We start from the raw sequence: 20655 nt of genomic DNA on the forward strand, positions 1-20655 counted from the left end.
ATCTATATGCCTTACATTTTACCTCACAAAAGAAGGTCCACATATTTACCTGCACAAACCAGAAGAAGACCAATACTGATAAGAGAGGTGGCCCTCATATTCTCCTCAGTCACAAGATACTGAATGTTTTGGGCCAGTGTTGTCGCAAAATACATTTTAGACATGGACCACTTACACCCTTGAAATCATTAGCAGTTACCACAACCCTTTCTCGTTAGCAGTTACCACGACTAACGTTATGTACTACAGCGTGACTTGTGTTTACATTTATAGTGGTACTCTGAAAGCACTGAATATACCATTTGTCAGTTGAGGGGGGGATTCGATACGTATTGCGGAAGATCTGTGTTAAAATGCGGGGTGGGGGCGGCAGCGTATCCTAGTGGTTAAAGTGTTGGACTAGTAACCGAAAGGTTGCAAGATCGGATCCCTGAGCTGACATGGTATAAATCTGTCGTTCTGCCCCTGAACAAGGCAGTTAACCCACTGTTCCTAGGCCGTCATTGAAAATAAGAATTTGTTCTTAACTGACTTGCCTAGTTAAATAACGGTAAAATTAAAAAAAAGTGAAGGTAATTTCGCCTTTAAATTTCAATCGAGCTATAACTTAGATCTTCCGCGATACGATCAAATTGAGCCCTAATTCACAGGTTGATTTTTCCAATGTAAAATATCCAAAAGGGAGAGACCAAGCCCCTCATTCTAGAATGCATTCCAGGGAGATAGTACACATTAATAGCAAGGGTTTTATTGTGAAATGGAGGAGACTGTTTTGAATAACCTTCAGTATTTAATTCAATAAAAATTGCAGGAGTAATCAATCAATCAAATATATTTATGAAGCCCGTTTTACACCACCCACTTTCACAAAGTGCTATACAGAAACCCAGCCAAAAACCCCAAACAGCAAGCAATGCAGATGTAGAAGCATGGTGGCTAGGAAAAACTCTCTAGAAAGGAAGGAACCTGGGAAGAAACCTAGAGAGGAACCAGGCTCTGATGGGTGGCCAGTCCTTTTCTGGCTGGATGGAATGTCAGTCTTTAGCAATGTTAAGTGACTTTAAAGACTGCCATTCCATCCAGACAGTTGTGTATGAAAATAATGTAAAGCTAAGCTATGACAGCGTGTTCATCTGAAAGAAACGTGTGCCCAGGGCAATCATGGGTAAATGTTATTCCATTTGCATAGCTTCATTTCCTTACAGGCATCCTTGGCGTCCTCATCATTGAGAAGTGCTTCAATCAGTTTTTCTTTGTATTTATTGACCTGTTTCTTGCAGATGGCTTTGAGTATCCCCATACTGCCACAAATAGAGTCCAGCTTAGCAGTTATGTTTTCCTGCAAGTAAAAATATAGAGAGATAGATCACTTACAGAATGTATTTTATTTTGTGTCATTGGTGACACAAATTAATTTGCTTACATAACATTGTGAGAATTGCAGAGATACAGCAGTATAAAGGGGTTTCTCAATCATTTCAATATGACCCTGACTAGGATTTATTATGGCTATACTATACTGCACATTGATGAGACTGTTGTGTTTACACTGTTAGGTTCAAATTTTCAGAGTAAAAACTCAACGGACACTATGACAGCTCAAACCAAGTTTATTCTTCCCAGAGGGTCAATACAGTTGCATTAGACAAAGACATGTTTAAAATAGTTGTGGTATATGTACCCAACTTTGGGTGGAGTCTCCCTCCTTCTCGCTAAACATTTGTATCTTTATTGAATCTAAGTTGGCGCTGCAGTTGGACGTGTGTATCTGTCTTTGTCTTATCCCGTGTCTTATCCCATGTAAATAGCCAGTCTTTTTCATATATATCTTAATCTCACTTTCTATCTACGAACTAAATCTACTTTCCTGCAACCCGCCTCACCCAGTGTGGTACGGATCTGCTATTTTTATACCTCATAGCTAGAACTTCCATCAGGAGCTAACTAGCTACTAGTCTTTGTTAGCCACGGCTAGCGGTCCTCGCCTTTTTTCCCCGTCATCAGCCAGCCTTTCGCCACTATGGCCTATTTATTGCCTTACCTCCCTAATCTTATAACATTTGCCCACACTGTATATAGACTTTTCTATTTTGTTATTGACTGTAAGTTTGTTTATCCCATGTGTAACTCTGTGTCATTTGTGTCGCACTGCTTTGCTCTATCTTGGCCAGGTCGCAGTTGTAAATGAGAACTTGTTCTCAACTGGCCTACCTGGTTAAATAAAGGTGAAATATATATATATTTTAATATTGCTAGGCAGGAAACTAAGTGATACGGGCAATAAACTTTTTTTTCTCTTAATGTGACCAGACATACCTCGACCCCCTTCATCACTAATCCATGGCTCTCTCCCCTTATCAATGCTGTCACATGATCGTTTTCCCTGCACTCAGCACATTCCAAGCTTAATTGCACACACCATATGTAACAGTATAACTTTAGTGCGTCCCCTCGCCCCGACCTCGGGCGCGAACCAGGGACCCTCTGCACACATCAACAACGGTCGCCCACGAAGCGCCGTTACCCATCGCTCCACTAAAGCCGCGGCCCTTGCAGAGCAAGGGGCAACACTACTTCTAGGTTTCAGAGCAAGTGACGTAACTGATTGAAACGCTAGTAGCGCGTACCCGCTAGCTAGCTAGCCATTTCACATCCGTTACACATATACCTTCCTCCTACAGATAACCATTAACTTCTGGTGTAGACCCTCTAAATCTAAGCACTCAATAGTTCAATAGGATACCTGATAATTAACCCTATCCCAAGTTTAGAAGTTAGTACCCAGAATCCATCAACGCTACAACTATAAAGTTTATATTTGCATTATATTTATTATAGAGTGTAAAGCTAACGTGAGTTTGTTCTGTGACTGTAAAATGGAAGGTGAGCAATCTGTCATCATTACCTTGTCATTATCACCATCCAGCTGGGCCTTGACCTTGTTGATGATGCGCTTACACGCAAAGCAGGTACCTGGAAGGACAGCTTTGATCTGAGGGAGAGGGAGACATTTTAGGCTACAAAAATGATCAGGTATTTACTTAAATATGACATGGCAAAATGGTATTGCCAAATAATGACATTAACCTAGATGAATGTTCCTTTCTTTCTTTGGGATTAATTAAAACAATCACCACCGGGCTTAGTCTGTTTCTGCTCTCTTCACATGTTTGGCATGACAATGGGTGACAAGGAGTTGGGATGGTAGCACAAACAGACTGGCACTGGTGCTACCATTTTTTCATGCTACCTCATGCAAACCCCAATTTCTTTAGGCTTCTTTCGGCTTCTGAGAACCATATGTTTCTTAGAGCTTGGTGAGAGCGTTGTTGGCCTGTGGTTATTTTTGCAAACAACCTTCCCACAACTTTCTGGGATAGTTGCTTCCCACAGACGTCAAATCGATGTCTATTCCACATTGGTTCAGCGTAATTTCATTGAAATGACATGGATACAACGTTGATTCAAAATGTGTGTGCCCAGTGGGTTGGCTTTGGAACATTCTCAGCACATTTTAGGAACTTCACATAAAAAACTATTTTCATTACTTTAATATGAGCTTTCCTAAATGTTCAAACACGGTTACATTTACATTTTGGTAATGTTCTTTGATCGTTCTCAACTGGTTTGACATCGGGAATGTTCTCAAATAGTTCAGTGAATGTTAAGAAACACCGTTCTTCTGTGGGAATTTCATAACTTTAGCATAATGTTTCCTCGTGGTTCTATTTAAAGTCATGTTCTCAAATTGTTCCACGAATGTTCAGAAGCAACGTTGTTCTGTGGGAATTTCAGTACTTAAGCATAAAGTTGTTTTCATGGTTCTATTTATTCATGTTCTCAAATCTTTCCGAGAAAGTTAAGAAAACCATAAACACAACTTGAACAAAGAATGCTATTTGAAAACATATACATTTCGTTCTCAGCATGAACAAAACTCTATCCTGTTAACCTTTCTGGTGCAGGCGTTCCGCTAGCGACCCACCTCGACAACATCTGGTGAAATTGCAGAGCGCCAAATTCAAAATACAGAAATAGTCATAATAAACATTTTAAAAAGTACAAGTGTTATACATCGGTTTAAAGATTAACTTCCTGTTAATCCAGCCGCTTTGTCAGATTTCAAAATGGCTTTACGGCGAAAGCATACCATGCGATTATCTGCGGACAGCTCTAAAATTAATCACTTACCTTTGAAGATCTTCATATGGTTGCAGTCACAAGAGTCCCAGCTACACAATAAATGTTTGTTTTGTTCGATAAAGTCCCTCTTTGCATCCCAAAAACTCTGTTTTGTTGGCGCGTTTTGTTCAGTAATCCACTGTCTCCAAGGCGGTCAAAACATACAGACGAATACATCCTAATAGTAACGAGTAAAGTTCGTCGAAACATGTCAAACGATGTTTATAATTAATCCTCAGGTTGTCAATTGTCTAAATAATCGATAATATTTCAACCGGACAATAGCGTATTCAATAGAAAGGAAAGACAACGAAGGGCGCGTAATTGGTCACGAGCGCAAACCAGCTCTGAATTCTTCCTCAGTCCACTTTTGTACATATTCTTCATCCCTTTACACTTGTGTGTATAAGGTAGTTGTTGTGAAATTGTTAGGTTAGATTACTCGTTGGTTATTACTGCATTGTCGGAACTAGAAGCACAAGCATTTAAAGACTGTTGACATCTAGTGGAAGCCATAGGAACTGCAAGCTGGATCCTAACCCATTACATACTGTATAGGCATTCAATTGAAAATACCCACATAAAAAAATCCCACTTCCTGGATGGATTTTCCTCAGGTTTTCGCCTGCCATATCAGTTCTGTTATAATCACATACATTAATTTAACAGTTTTGCAAACTTTAGAGTGTTTTCCATCCAAATCTACCAATTATATGCATATCCTAGCTTCTGGGCCTGAGTAACAGGCAGTATACTTGGGCACGCTTCTCATCCAGACGTCGAAATACTGCCCCCAAGCCATAAGAAGTTTTAAGTATGTTCACTGGGGCCAAACTCCCTGCCATCCAGGACCTCTTTACCAGGCAGTGTCAGAGGAAGGCTCAAAAATGGTGAAAGACTGCAGCCACCCAAGTCATAAACTATTCTCTATGCTACCCCACGGCAAGCAGTACCGGAGTGTCAAGTCTGTGTGCAAAAGGCACCTGAACAGCTTATACCCTCAGGCCATGAGACTGCTGAACAGTTAATCAAATGGCTACCCGCACAATTTAAATTGAACCCCTTAATTATTTGTTTCTTGATCTAAATTGACTTCCTTGCACTGGCTCTATGCACACTCACTAGACTCAATCTACACACTCACACATACTACACTGACACTCCAACACACTCATACGCTCACACACACACATGCATATTGACGACACTCACACATAGACACACTCCCACATACACTGCTGCTATTCTGTTTATTATATATCTTGATTGCCTAGTCACTTTTACCCCTACCCACATGTACATACTAAATTACCTCAACTACCTCGTACCCCTGCACATTGACTTGGTACTGGTGCTCCTTGTAAATAGCTTCGTTATTGTTTTTATTGAGTTACAATTTCCTTTTTTATTTTTATTTAGCAAATATGTGTGTTACTTTTTAACTCTACACTGTTGAGAATGGGCATGTAAGTAAGCATTTCACTGTAAAGTTGTTGGCCGTGCCCACTAATTGACCACACCTGATCATAATGAGTGCTTGTTTCCTTTGAAATGGCATGCTAGTTCCATCCTGGTGGCTCAGTGGACTAATTCTGTGTTACAATAAAAAATACATGTTTTTGCATAATTAATGCATAAGGAATTTCCATGTGTCCTATCTGTGCTTGGAGTTCAAAGAAATAAGCTAGCAGTGTTATTAAAAGTCTTATTGAAACATTTATTGGAAGTTATTGAAAAACTTTAAAATAACCAATCATTTCCCTTCTCAAAGCATTAATATAACCTCCCAGAAAAGCATTAAAGGAACCAAAATAAAACGTCCTCAGAACCTCCCTGCAACCTAAAAATAAACGTTCCCAGAACAGACAATGTTCCTTTCTGCTCTCAGAATGTAAAACAAAAAAGTCCAGTTTTACTGGTCGGGAAAAATATATCTTCTTTCCCACAGCCAATGTTAACCTCTTTCAGCTAGGGGGCTCTATTTTTATGTTTGGAAAAATAACGTTCCCAAGGTAAACGGACTATTTCTCAGGCCCAGATGCTAGAATATGCATATAATTGACAGATTAGGATAGAAAACACTCTAAAGTTTCCAAAACTGTCAAAATATTGTCTGTGAGTATAACATAACTGATTTTGCAGGTGAAAACCTGAGGAAATCCAACCCGGAAGTGCCTTTTATTTGGAAAAATCCCTGTTCCATTGCCTGCCCCTCCTCCATTTAAAGGGGTATCAACCAGATTCATTTTCCAATTACTTCCTCAGGCTGTGACCAGGCTTTAGACATAGTTTCAAGCTTTTATTTAGAAAAATGAGTGAGATTTATCCAAATGCGTCAGGTGTCCTTTGATTAGTTCCTGCACGCGAGAGTTGTAGCTCGACATTTTCTTTCTCTGTAGTATTGAATAGTTTACCGTCCGGTTGAAATATTATCTATTATGTATGTTAAAAACAACCTGAGGATTGATTATAAAAAACGTTTGACATGTTTCTACGAACATTACGGATACTTTTGGGAATTTTCGTCTGCCTTTCAGGACCGGCACGAGCCTGTGGTTTTCTGAACATAACGCGCAAACCAAATGGAGGTTTTTGGTTATAAAAATCATCTTTATCGAACAAAATAACATTTATTGTGTAACTGGGAGTCTCGTGAGTGCAAACATCCGAAGATCATCAAAGGTAAGCAATTCATTTTATTGCTTTTCTGACTTTCGTGACCAAGCTAATTTGCGGCTAGCTGTTCTTACTGTTTTGTCGAGTGATTGATAAACTCACAAACGCTTGGATTGCTTTCACTGTAAAGCATATTTTCACAATCTGACACGATAGGTGGATTAACAACAAGCTAAGCTGTGTTTTGGTATATTTCACTTGTGATTTCATGATTATAAATATTTTTTATATTTTTATTTCATTTGGCGCTCTGCAATTCAGCGGTTGTTTACTAAAATGATCCCGCTAAAGGGATCCGTGCGTCAAGAAGTTAAACCAAAAACATACGTTCCCACACCTTCCAAGGAACCAAATGTGCTAGCTGGGTATTGTGTAGGGCAGTGTTTCTCAACTAGAGTCCTTGAGTATCCCCAATAGTACAAATTATTTTGTAGACCCGGACAAGCATAACTGATTCAACTTATTAACTAGTCATCAAACTGAATCAGGTGTTTTTGTCCGGGGCGGTACTCACTAATACAATACAATGAAAAGTCTCCAACACTACCTCGGCATGGTTGTCATCTCTTTCCATTAGGTAGTTTCCCCACATGTCCTCCTCCTCTTTCAGATTCCCCCCACCTTGAGACTTGAAGGACTGAGCAAAGGCTAAAAAAAAAAAAGATTCTATTAGCATTGTCATTTTATGACAAAAATTGTGAAATCTTTACAATAGGTAAATGGTCAATCCATTTGGATTCAATCACTTTTTGACAGCACCCCTTTCGATTTGAACGATTCCTTCCATATATGACCATTGTAGGAGTGCTCAGAAAGTGACTTTTTAGACCTGAATGCCAAGATATTAAAGAGATAAAGGTGTTCAACGTTTACATGTTTTGCATAACCCACCATACCATGAGACATCCATGTCTTCATCACTGGGAAATATTCAATGGTTGAGATTAATATAATTTAAAAGCTTACAAACGGGGTTGTCAAATATTTTATAATTTCTGGGTGAAAAAAGTTTTTAAATAAAAAGTTAATATTTTTTACCTTTTTTAAAAATCAATGATATAAAAACGTGTACATTTCTATTTTTTTCATGTTGACAGATGTTGTAGTTTAGACCCTAATTTGCATAATCATCTAAGTTATTTGTGTTATGCCCGCCATCGGTTGAGACACAACATGCTCTTGAAGACAGGGTGGATATCATGTTTTGGCTGATAAATGTACTAAAATGTTAATCTAATGGTTGGCGGTCCACACATCAGAGAATGTTGACTTGAATGGGAATATCTGTTGTTTTAAATTATACTGTCAATCCTCCATAGGAAACCTATTGAAATCATAAAAGATACCAGAATAGACATGACCATTTAAGTTGACATTAGGCGGCGGGTGGGTCATCTTTGTGGGAGTAATTAGAAGTAAAAATGACTATTAATTTAAAATGTAAATGGTTTACCATCTAAGTTGCAGTGGTCTGAAGGGATAGGTCCCATCTATGAATAATATTTCTATGATTGAAATGACACGAATGTTGTCTCAACCGATGGCGGACACAACACAAAAAGCTCAGATGTGAAATAAGGTTTAAGCTACAAAATAATCGGAGTTGAAGCGTTTTTTAGATACTTCACGTTTTATTTTATTTTAAAAAAGAAGGTAAGGGGGTGGATCAGCTTTAATATTGCAGATTGTTGCTTCCATCAATGTAATTGTCTGCATCATTTTCAATCCCCCATATTTTTGGGGTAAATATATATATCTATATACAGTTGAAGTCGGAAGTTTACATACAATTAGGTTGGAGTCAATAGAACTCGTTTTTCAACCACTCCATAAATTTCTTGTTAACAAACTATAGTTTTGGCAAGTCGGTTAGGACATCTACTTTGTGCATGACGCAATTAATTGTTCCAACAATTGTGTACAGACAGATTATTTCACTTATAATTCACTGTATCACAATTCCAGTGGGTCAGAAGTTTACATACACTATGCTGTGCCTTTAAACAGCTTGGAAAATTCCAGAAAATGATGTCATGGCTTTAGAAGCTTCTGATAGGCTAATTGACATAATTTGAGTCAATTGGAGGTGTACCTGTGGATGTATTTCAAGACCTACCTTCAAACTCAGTGCCTCTGCTTGACATCATGGGAAAATTAAAAGAAATTAGCCAAGACCTCAGAAAAAGAAATTGTAGACCTCCACAAGTCTGGTTCATCCTTGGGAGCAATTTCCAAACGCCTGAAGGTACCACGTTCATGTGTACAAACAATAGTACGCAAGTATAAACACCATGGACCCACGCAGCCGTCATACCGCTCAGGAAGGAGACGCCTTTTGTCTCCTAGAGATGAACGTACTTTGGTGCGAAAAGTGCAAATCAATCACTGAACAGCAGCAAAGGACCTTGTGAAGATACTGGAGGAAACCAGTACAAAAGCATCTATATCCACAGTAAAATGAGTCCTATATCGACATAACCTGAAAGTCCGCTCAGCAAGGAAGAAGCCACTGCTCCAAATCCGCCATAAAAAAAGCCAGACTACGGTTTGCAACTGCACATGGGGTTAAAGATGGTACTTTTTGGAGAAATGTTCACTGGTCTGATGAAATAAAAATAGAACTGTTTGGCCATAATGACCATCGTTATGTTTTGAGGAAAAATGGGGATGCTTGCAAGCTGATGAAACTATCCCAACTGTGAAGCACAGGGGTGGCAGCATCATGTTGTGGGGGTGCTTTGCTGCAGAAGGGACTGGTGCACTTCTCAAAATACATACACATTTTGTGGATATATTGAAGCAACATTTCAAGACATCGGTCAGGAAGTTAAAGCTTGGTCCCAAATGGGTCTTCCTAATGGACAATGAACCCAAGCATTCTTCCAAAGTTGTAGCAAAATGCCTTAAGGACAACAAAGTCAAGGTATTGGAGTGGCCATCACAAAGCCCTGACCTCAATCCCATAACATTTGTGGGCAGAACTGAAAAAGTGTGTGCGAGCAAGGAGGCCTACAAACATGACTCAGTTACACCAGCTCTGTCAGGAAGAATGGGCCAAAATTCACCCAACTTATTGTGGGAAGCTTGTGGAAGGATACCCAAAATGTTTGACCCAAGTTAAACAATTTAAAGGCAATGCTACCAAATACTAATTGAGTGTATGTAAACTTCTGACCCACTGGGAATGTGATGAAAGAAATAAAAGCTGAATTAAATAATTCTCTCTACCATTATTCTGACATTTTATATTCTTAAAATAAAGTGGTGATCCTAACTGACCTAAGACAGGGAATTTTTACTGGGAATAAATGTCAGGAATTGTGAAAAACTGGTACATACATACATACGGTTGAAGTCGGAAGTTTACATACACCTTAGCCAAATACTTTTAAACTCAATTCCTGACGTTTAACCCTATTAAAAATTCCCTGGATTTCTATTTGCCATATATATTGTCAATTGTGCTGTGATGCTTCACAAAAGTACTGAACCTTTCTATTCTCATAGCTTCTACAGGTTGTAAATTAAAGAAAAAAAATTATGATAAAATAATTATTATATTATTGATCGATTGACAATGACTTTTAAAATCACCCAGTATTGCTATCTGCAGCGTTAGTTCTAGGTAAATGTTGCAATTCTTCAGCCATTCCTGGACCTGTGACCAAAAACGAGCTACATATGGACAGTACCAAAATAAATTATTTTATGCCTCTGTTTTCCTCGCAGCAATATCTACAGAGCTAGGAAGATTGTATCCCCCATGTATATAAAATTCTATTGGTTGCAAGAATTTTGTAAAATAATTTAAATTTAAAAATATGAAATTTTGAATCCGGCGTTGTTTTGCGTGTCAATTCATAAACCATGTGCCATGGAATCAGTACATCGAAAATCTCTTCCCAACTATTTTGCAACATATATGGCACAGCTGTCCATTTTTTGGTCCTTCAATGAAATTGGTATCTATATTTATTTATAGCAATTTTCATTAACCATTTTTTGGTATTTAAGGACCAAGTTCCTTCGCTTAGTGGAGATGGAGGAGACTGAAACAAAAACCTATTCTTAAAGTACTTTACTTCCTCTTTCAAAATATTGTTCGGTGAATTGTGCGTGACGCCATCATTTGTAACAAGTTTCAATAACAGAATGTTGGTAGCATTTCTATGTTGAAGATTGAAAAAGAATTTGGAGCATTTTTCCGATATTCCATCCATTTCGCTTTATTTTTATAATATATTACACTGGATCTTTCTTGAATAAGTTCCTCCATTTCTTTTTGTTTTTCCTCTAACTTATTCTGTCTCTCTATGGTACAGTTTTATTGCTATTTAACTGTACTGTTAGTCCTTCAGTTTCCTTTGTTAAAATGGACTCTTTTGACCTAAATTGCTTTTGTTTTATAGATGAGTGCTGAATTGCATGGCCTCTAAAGGCACATTTAAAAGTGTCCCATACAATAAGGGGATCTGCTGTACCTATGGTATGTCAGAAAAAGTCAGTTATAAATTATTCTGTCCTAGTTTAAAACAAGTTATCATCCAGTAGGCTTTGATTCAGTAGGCTTTATGTACATATTCTTCATCCCTTTACACTTGTGTGTATAAGGTAGCTGTTGTGAAATTGTTAGATTACTCGTTGGTTATTACTGCATTGCAGGAACTAGAAGCACAAGCATTTCGCTACACTCGCATTAACATCTGCTAACCATGTGTATGTGACAAATAAAATGTGTTTTGATTTTGATTAAATTTCTAATATCCTCGCCACATGGAAATTCTGTAAGAGTTATATATATATGCCAATTATGTGATTATCCGACCGCATTCTGTCCCCTATCAACACTTTTTAAAGTTTTGGTGCCAGAGAGAATGACATAAGAAAGTAATCAAGACGACTAGCTTGATTAAGCCTCCGCCATGTATATCTCTCTAGGTCATATATCCACTAATTCCAATATGTCCATGACATTCATGAATTCCTGAAGTGCCTGAGGGTGATAGTTTAATGTGATTTCCTTTACGGTCCATAGAGGTATTTAAAACCGTATTAAAAACTCCCACCATAATAATAGAGTCTAGTGTTGCTTGTAGAGTTGATACATTCTTATATGTATATTCAAAGAAGCTTGGATCATCATTATTTGCACCATATAGGTTAATAAGCCATATTTGTTTATTGTCCAATAACATATTTAAAATAATCCATCTACCTTGATGATGTGTTTGGACAATTAGCACATTTAGATCAAAATTACTGTTAATTAATATCATCACCCCTTTTGAATTTCTTTGCCCATGGGAAAAATATATTTCACCCCCCCCAACAGTCCTTTTTCAATAAAACTGCATCTAAAATTGTTGAATGAGTTTCCTGTAAACAATAGATATTATATTCCTTCTCTTTAGCCAGGTAAATACTGATAGTCTTTTCTTATTATCTTTCTTATTATCTGCCATATAAACCATTACTATTATAACTGGCTATACTTATTTCACCAGTTACCATAATGAGACACGTTTCTATTCTATTTATCATAATATAAGGTTTATAAACGTACCATTTTAAAATGTAACATGATAATTGAGTGTCTATAGCTGATGATATTTGATATTTGCATTGCTACTGAGTAAACCTCCAAATGGTCCCCAATATTCCACCCGCTAAAAGCCATCCTCATCCCGAGTTGGGTTGTCATCCCAATGCCCGGCAGACCGCCAAAAGGCCCCCCGGATCCCATGGCCCCGGAGAGACTGGGACCCATCCTTCGAAAAGAGCACACAGTGCCACCCACAGAACAGAAGCAGATCAACTGCCAAATGCATTTCCATCGCCCTCACCTCGATTTGTATTATATATAGCCATTAAAAAATATATACTTTAAAAATCCTGTTTATCCTATTTTCCATAATTAGCCATTTATATTTATAGTGATGTAGGCAGTTTATGCAAATGATTTTTAACTCTCACCAGTCTCGCCATTTACCAAAATTACATTATGGCAAGCATTTATTATTTTAGCAAACAGTTATTGTGATTCATCCTATATTGTCCCTAACATATTTTACTCCCTCGCAACAGTTATGGGATACACACACACACACACACACACACACATACACTCATACACACTCAACCCCTTTCCCCCACAACAACCATAGACTCAGATTCTGAGCAGTTGCACCATCCCAGAGCCCAACTCAAGAAAGGTCTTGATTTATGAATGCATATACAGTTGCAGCTGTATGAGAAGGCCTGCAAAACTGAGCAAAAAAATGGGCAGAAATGGGGAGATTTGATTAACCGTTGTCATGTTAACAGTTTTCAAAATGACAATTCTTTATAAAAAATTCTTTATAAAAAAAATATTCAAGACATAATAAAATACTGTAGTTTTACAACACTTTGTAAGCTTTTAAATGATATCAAACTCAACTGTTTAACTTTTCCAGTGATGAAGACATGGATGTCTCATGGTATGGTGGGGTATGCAAAATTATTCAACACCTTTTGTCTCCTGAATATTAATCGGGTCCAAAATGTTTCTTTCTGACCACTTCTTCCATGGGCAAACATGTATGGATTTAAAACGGACTTACCCTAAAGCTGGATTTCAATATTTAATTTTCCTGGCTTTTCACCCATATTTCACAAAAGAAGACCCATATATTTACCTGCACAAACCAGCAGAAGACCAATATTGATGACCCTCATCTTCTTCTCAGTCAAAAGGTAGAATGGATAATAAAGCAACTGTTGTAAGCCAGTGTAGTTAACTTGGTCCTGGTTGGAGAGCACAGAACGTCTGCTCTTTTCTACCCATTGCCTCTGGCTTGATTGGTTGCCGTTGTGGAGGGGAAGGAGCGTGGTTAGCAAGGTTGAGGGATTGGATCTGAGCCCGGGTAAGGGGGGTGGGGGGGGGGGGGAAATGTTGTCGTTTAAGATATTTTATACATGTGTATTGAAACACTATCATTCTTCAAAGCGAAGATCAGAAAGCTGACTTCCTTTTTCACTAGCTGTACCACAAATACAGATAATTGCACAAATAAAGGAAACACCAACAGAGTGTCTTAACAGGGCGTTGGGCATCCACGAGCTAGAACAGCTTAAATTCATTCACCTTGGCTTAGATTCTACAAGTTTCTGAAACTCTATTGGAGGGATGCGACACCATTCTTCCACAATAATTACATAATTTGGTGTAATGTTGATGGTGGTGGAAAACGCTGTCTCAGGCACCGCTCCAGAATCACCCATAAGTTTTCAATTGGGTTGAGATCTGGTGACTGAGACGACCATGGCATATGGTTTACATTATTTTCATGCTCATCAAACCATTCAGTGACCACTCTTGCCCTGTGGATAGGGGCATTGTCATCCTATGAGGGCATAACCATGGTAGCCAAAATAATGGCCTGCCCAGCATTGTTATACATGACCCTAAGCATGATGGGATGTTAATTGCTTAATTAACTCGGGAACCATGTGTGGAAGCACCTGCTTTCAATATACTTGTATCTATCCCTCATTTACTCAAGTGTTTCCATTATTTTGGCAGTTACAGGTAACTGCTACATCCTGACTTGTGGCAACTCAGTGTGCAGCCTAAAACTCTCACAACCTAGAGCCAACACATTTTCTAAATGTGAACACAATTGGCAAGCCCATTTACATTTTATATGATAGAAGTGCTCTCCTAACCATTTTAAATGTATGACATTGAAATTAAGTGAAATAATGCAGGGATTTGAATCTGATTTCACCTGAGCACAACGCCTCTCCCTATCTGTAGTCTGCTGATAATGAGAGTCAACTTTAAAATGTATCAGCTATATAGTAACAGGTTTCATGACCAAATAAATGCAGTAAAGCTAAATGGAAAAGGTTGCTGTTTGTGTGAGACTCGATTTAAATGTTTGTACACTGCCTTCGGAATGTATTCAGACCCCTTGACTTTTTTACACATTTTGGTACCTTAAAGCCTTATTCTAAAATGGATTTTAAAAAATAAATAAAACCTCAGCAATCTACACACAATAGCCCATAATGACAAAGAGAAAACAAGTTTTTAGACATTTCTATAAATGTATTAAAATATTAAAAACAGAAATAACTTATTTACATAAGTATTCAGACCCTTTGCTATGAGAAATTGAGCTCAGGTGCATCCTGTTTCGATTGATCATCCTTGATATGTTTCTACAACCTGAATGGAGTCCACCTGTGGTAAATTCACTTGATTGGACATGATTTGGAAAGGAACACACTTGTCTATACAAAGGCCCATAGTTGACAGCGCATGTCAGAGCAAAAACCAAGCCATGAGGTCGAAGGAATTGTCCGTAGAACTCCGAGACAGGATTGTGTTGAGGCAAAGATCTGGGGAAGGGTACCAAACCATTTCTGCAGCATTAAAGGTCGCCAAAACACAGTGGCCTCCATCATTCTTAAATGGAAGAAGTTTGGAACCACCAAGCAATCGGGGGAGAAGGGCCTTGGTCAGGGAGGTGACCAAGAACCCGATGGTCACTCTGACAGAGCTCCAGAGTTCCTCTTTGGAGATAGGAGAACCTTCCAGAAGGACAACCATCTCTGCAGCGTTCCACCAATCAGCCCTTTATGGTAGAGTGGCCAGACGGAAGCAACTCCTCAGTAAAAGGCACATGACAGCCCGCTTGGAGTTTGACAAAAGGCACCTAAAGACTCTCAGACCTTGAGGAACAAGATTCTCTGGTCGGATGAAACCAAGATTAAACTCTTTGGTCTAAATGCCAAGAGTCACATCTGGAGGAAACCTGGCTCCATCCGTACAGTGAAGCATGGTGGTGGCAGAATCATCCCGTGGGGATGTTTTTTAGCGGCAGGGACTGGGAGACTAGTCAGGATCGAGGCAAAGATGAATGGAGCAAAGTACAGAGAGATCCTTGATGAAAACCTGCTGTAACGAACGTCGTCGGGAGAAGGAGAGGAGGACCAAAGTGCAGCGTGGTACGTATCCATAATACTATTTAATAAAGATGAATACGCGAACAAAACGACCAACGAACAGTTCTGAAAGGTGCAACAAACACTAAACAGAAAACGACCACCCACAAACACAGGTGGGAACAGGCTACCTAAGTATGGTTCTCAATCAGAGACAACGATAGACAGCTGCCTCTGATTGAGAACCATACCAGGCCAAACACATAGAAATACAAAACAAGGACAACATAGAACACCAGACATAGAATGCCCACACAAACTCACGCCCTGACCAACCAAAATAGAGACATAAAAGGATCTCTAAGGTCAGGGCGTGACACCTGCTCCAGAGCTCTCAATCAAATGTATTTCTAAAGCCCTTTTTACATCAGCAGATGTCACAAAGTGCTATACAGAAACCCACCCTAAAACCCCAAACAGCAAGCAATGCAAATGTAGAAGCACGGTGGCTCAAGACCTCAGACTGGGGTAAAGCTTCACCTTCCAACAGGGCATCGACCCTAACACAGCCAAGACAACGCAGGAGTGGCTTCGGGATAAGTCTCTGAATGTCCTTGAGTGGCCCAGCCAGAGCCTGGACTTAAACCTGATTGAACATCGCTGGAGAGACCTGAAAATAGCTGTGCAGAAACACTCCCCATCCAACCTGACAGCGCTTGAGAAGAACTGCAGAGAAGAATGGGAAAAACTCCCCAAATACAGGTGTGCCAAGCTTGTAGTGTTACTCGCTGCCAAATATCCTTAAACAAAGTACTGAGTAAAGGGTCTGAATACTTATGTAAATGTGTTATGTAATATTTTTTTAAATTATAAATTAGCAAAAAAATTATTTGTCATTATGGGGTATAGTGTGTAGATTGCTGAAAAAACGATTTAATCAATTTTAAAACAAGGCTGTAACCTAACATAATGTGTAAAAAGTCCAGGGGTCTGAATACTTTACGAAGGCACTGTATATCTGCTTCTGAGAGGATTCTAGCTAGACTAGAGCATAATCACGTGCATGTCTTAGTCTGGCTTGCCTCAAACTGATAGTCTCTTTCCACGGCTGCTGTGTCTAACCTATGTGACCACTGATATGTACTTGTTGCACTCTCTATAAAGTATTTCAGTATTCATGCATACTACAGTACAGATTTCAAACTGTGAAATGCTTTGTGCATGTTTGTACCACTGTCCTCAACCGTAATAATGTGGTTAGCAGCACTTCACACACATGGGTATGCTTAACTAGTTAACCTCTATAGGATCAGTGTGTCCCCCGTGGGACGGTTGAGATAACGTAGGCTAATGCGATTAGCATGAGGTTGTAAGTAAGAAGAACATTTCTCAGGATATAGACATATCTTATATTGGCAGAAAGCTTAAATTATTGTTAATCTAACTGCACTGTCCAATTTACAGTAGCTATTACAGTGAAATAATACCATGCTGTTATTTGAGGAGAGTGCACAGTTATGAACTTGAAAAGTTATTAATAAACCAATTAGGCACATTAGGGCAGTTTTGATACAACATTTCAAACAGAAATGCAATGGTTCATTGGATCATTCTAAAACTTGTCACATACAGTTCTGCCATCTAGTGGCCAAAATTGAAATTGTGCCTTGGCTGGAATAATACATTATGGCCTTTCTCTTGCATTTCAAAGATGGTACAAAAAATAAAAAATAAATGCATGATTTTGTTTTGTATTATCTTTTACCAGATCTAATGTGTTATATTCTCTGACATTCATTTCACATTTCCACAAACTTCAAAGAGTTTCCTTTCAAATCGTATCAAGAATATGCATATCCTTTCTTCAGGTCCTGAGCTTAAGGCAGTTAGATTTGGGTATGACATTTTAGGTGAAAATTGGAAAAAAGGGTCAGATCCTTAAGTTAAGCCACCATGTATTCACTAGTTTCAATATATCCATAATATTCGTGATTGGGATCATATAATGTTTTTAGCCCACTACAGACAAAAGTTGGCACATCAACGGTACCTACTTCAGAAGAGTCCGGTGGGGCTTGTGGGTGTCGTAGACCAAAACGGAAAACACCATCGTTTTCGTGGCACTCATCTTTCCATAGAGAGGTATGTTAGTTAGTAGGCCAAACCAGACGTTTGTGACAAAAATCGATTTTCGGGATGTTTCCTGGTCTGACAAACAGCGCTGTATGTCTGCCACGTTCCACCGCAGATACGGAAGACAACAAAAAGTATATCTCTAGCTTAAACAGACGGGTTTTGATAGGGATTGTTTTATTATGTTAATTAGTTTGATGCCCAGTGCAGTCAAAATCTTGATTTTCCTCTGTTTTATATATATTTCCACACTTTGAGGTTGGAATAATACTGTGAAATTGTGAAAATTATTGGAACGCCCTTTTAGTGTAAGAGCTGTTTGAAAAGACTGCCTGAAATGTCAAGCTATCTTGGTGGGATGGAGTTTTGATCTGGATGGTGACGTCACCAGGCGGTAAATTAGTTAATAGACCAATAAGAAAGAGTTCCACACGTCACGGCCAATCACAGCTAGTTTTACATTTTCCCCTCCTTACTCAGACCACTCCCAGACAGTCCTAGAAAAATGATTCTTTTTGACCATTTTAATGTAAAACAATCACAGGTAAGGTTCTTAATTGTTACCCGGAAATGATTTGATATTGAGATAAAAACGGCTTCATACTATCCCAACCCTGCACATCTGGCACTGCAGGCAGGCTAAAGCAAATGCTCAAAGTATTGAACATTTTTAAATGGTATTTGAACCCAGGTCAGCTCTCATTTGATCTATCTGACCTGCTGAGTGCTGTGGTGGTTCTGGGGGCGGCGTGGAAGGTCGGGGGTCGTCGTCAGTCTTCCTCAGAGAGAATCCCCTACTGGAGGACAATGACACTGCAGAACGAGAGAGAGAAAACACAGGTTGTGGTTTCACTGGCTACTAATGCCCCTTATAGTTCATAGTTACATTAAACATTAGTGACACATTTTCAAGTGACATTCAAGACTCCCAAGGACACTACATGGCAAGCAAAATGGAAACTTAAGTCACTCAGCAAAATGATAAGAGAAAGAAAGAAGGAAATGAAAGGGAGGATCTGCTTGGGCTCCTGTTAGCTTCCATATGGGTTCTACAGGGAAGTACAGGGACGGCTGTGTGTGTGTGTGTCATCAGTGCAGCTGCTACACACCTCTGCTAACCATCTCAGTCTCAGTTGAGTGACTGTTTTGAATCCTGGGCCCTGATGACATCGTAGTCAAGTCCCAGCTTCCATTCTGCCCCCCCCCCCCCCCATTCTCCTCTTCTTCTTTGGCTGAAAATCGCCCACACCATCTTCCAGCCAATTGTCTATCAGATATTCCTCCTCAGGAACAAGCGCTGGCCTGCTATTGAATAACACTGCCGGCGTGCTGCTGAACCGCGGCTGGGATAGGTTCTGGGAGATGGGCCTTGGCACTGATGTACTCCTCCTTGCCGAAGACAGAGGGCGCCACAGCATATTTCGTTTCAGGAACAGAAGAGCTTGTTTCCTGACTGCGGGCACTTCCTGTGGAGTGGGGGCTGCAGGTAGGCGTGGGCAGACAGCCGGCAGAGGGCTGACAGAGCTATCCAAGTCACTGTGGTCAGAGGAGCTGCTTTCATCCTGAGGAAGACAAACAGAGAGACAGAGATAGACAGATTATTTGTCAATAGGTACAGTGCCTCACTTCTAAAACTGCCTCACAACAACTGACTGTTTATGACTTCAACAAGGAATAAAACACCTCCAGACCTGCTGCTCTTGTCTTAGTACATACTGACAGATTATATTATCTGAAAGTGTTGGGTCATTTAAAATTGGTTTGATTTGAAACCAATTATATTCATCTCATTCCAAAGAGGATGGAGGCCTCTGTCCCTCTGTGTCTGTGGTGTTGTGGGGGCCGCACTGTGCCATTAGAGTGCCTCCGTGTGGGGTGCGGTGCTACTGCAATCTCCTGGGAGCTCCTGGTTCTGGGCTGGCCGTTGGTGGATAGATAGCGCCCTCCGGTGGGGTTGAGACACTCTGAGTTCTCTGTATCAAAGAGCTGACTGTCCTGCAGAGTGTCGAAGGGCGAGGGAGTAGCAGGGACTGTGGAACAGAGCGTAGAAACATGAATTACAGTAGAATAGTTGTCCTTACAGCAACAGAAGTATATTGTGGGAGATGCATTATTTTCTGGAAATTAAGCTGATTAAAGGCCTCACAAATGGTGTGTGAGTGAGATGATGAATCCACATGTACTCGATATAAACATCAGTAAAACTAAATGTGACACATTGAATATATGGCAGGGTTGGGGTCAATTCCATTTTAATTCCAGTCAATTCAGGAAGTACACTGAAATTCAAATTATCTTCAATGCTTTACACTGGAGAATTTAGAATTTGGTTTACTTTCTGAATTGACTGGAATTTAAATGGATTTGACCACTTCAATGATTTACAGGCCTCATATATTCCACCCACTTTCATTATATTCCACCCTTTCATTATACTCCAACCACTTTCATTATATAAACAATTTTTTGCTAGTCTTCTTGTGTTGTAGGCCTACACTGAGCAGAATAAGTATGTTAATTAAGTAGCTCTCTGTAGCCCTGGAGGTCCATACATCTGTATTAAGCACAACACAGGGTGCATTGACCAATTCATTGATAACTTCGGCTATGGATTGCTTATATAGTGCAGGTACTAACTACTTGTTTGCTGAAATGGGTGAGAGGGAAGTTCGTAACGTGGCTTGAGCACGTGCTGAAACCCCCTCTTCACAACCAGCGAGAATGGCCAGCTGC

General features: G+C 39.5%; 1 protein-coding gene across 1 annotated transcript; it reads right to left on the bottom strand.

The window, feature by feature from the left end:
* Window positions 1-770: 770 nt before the first annotated feature.
* Window positions 771-13846, bottom strand: LOC139553839 (saposin-C-like). The gene is made up of 4 exons (XM_071366571.1): window positions 13536-13846; window positions 7406-7506; window positions 2906-2992; window positions 771-1339 (listed from the first exon to the last, which is right to left on the bottom strand). Exons 1-4 carry the CDS (start codon window positions 13573-13575, stop codon window positions 1160-1162), a joined length of 408 nt encoding a protein of 135 aa, XP_071222672.1. The 5' UTR covers window positions 13576-13846; the 3' UTR covers window positions 771-1159.
* Between the last annotated feature and the right edge of the window lie 6809 nt (window positions 13847-20655).

The sequence above is a fragment of the Salvelinus alpinus genome, chromosome 25 (genome assembly GCF_045679555.1).
Source record: "Salvelinus alpinus chromosome 25, SLU_Salpinus.1, whole genome shotgun sequence".
Lineage (NCBI taxonomy): Eukaryota > Metazoa > Chordata > Actinopteri > Salmoniformes > Salmonidae > Salvelinus > Salvelinus alpinus.

Excerpts from the sequence above, each read along its gene's own strand:
- LOC139553839 (XM_071366571.1), bottom strand. The coding sequence starts at position 13,575 with ATGAGGGTCATCAATATTGGTCTTCTGCTGGTTTGTGCAG. Across the intron at positions 7,507-13,535 it reads TCTTCTGCTGGTTTGTGCAG|CCTTTGCTCAGTCCTTCAAG; the intron begins GTAAATATATGG and ends TTTTTTTTTTAG. Across the intron at positions 1,340-2,905 it reads TGGATGGTGATAATGACAAG|GAAAACATAACTGCTAAGCT; the intron begins GTAATGATGACA and ends TTTTACTTGCAG.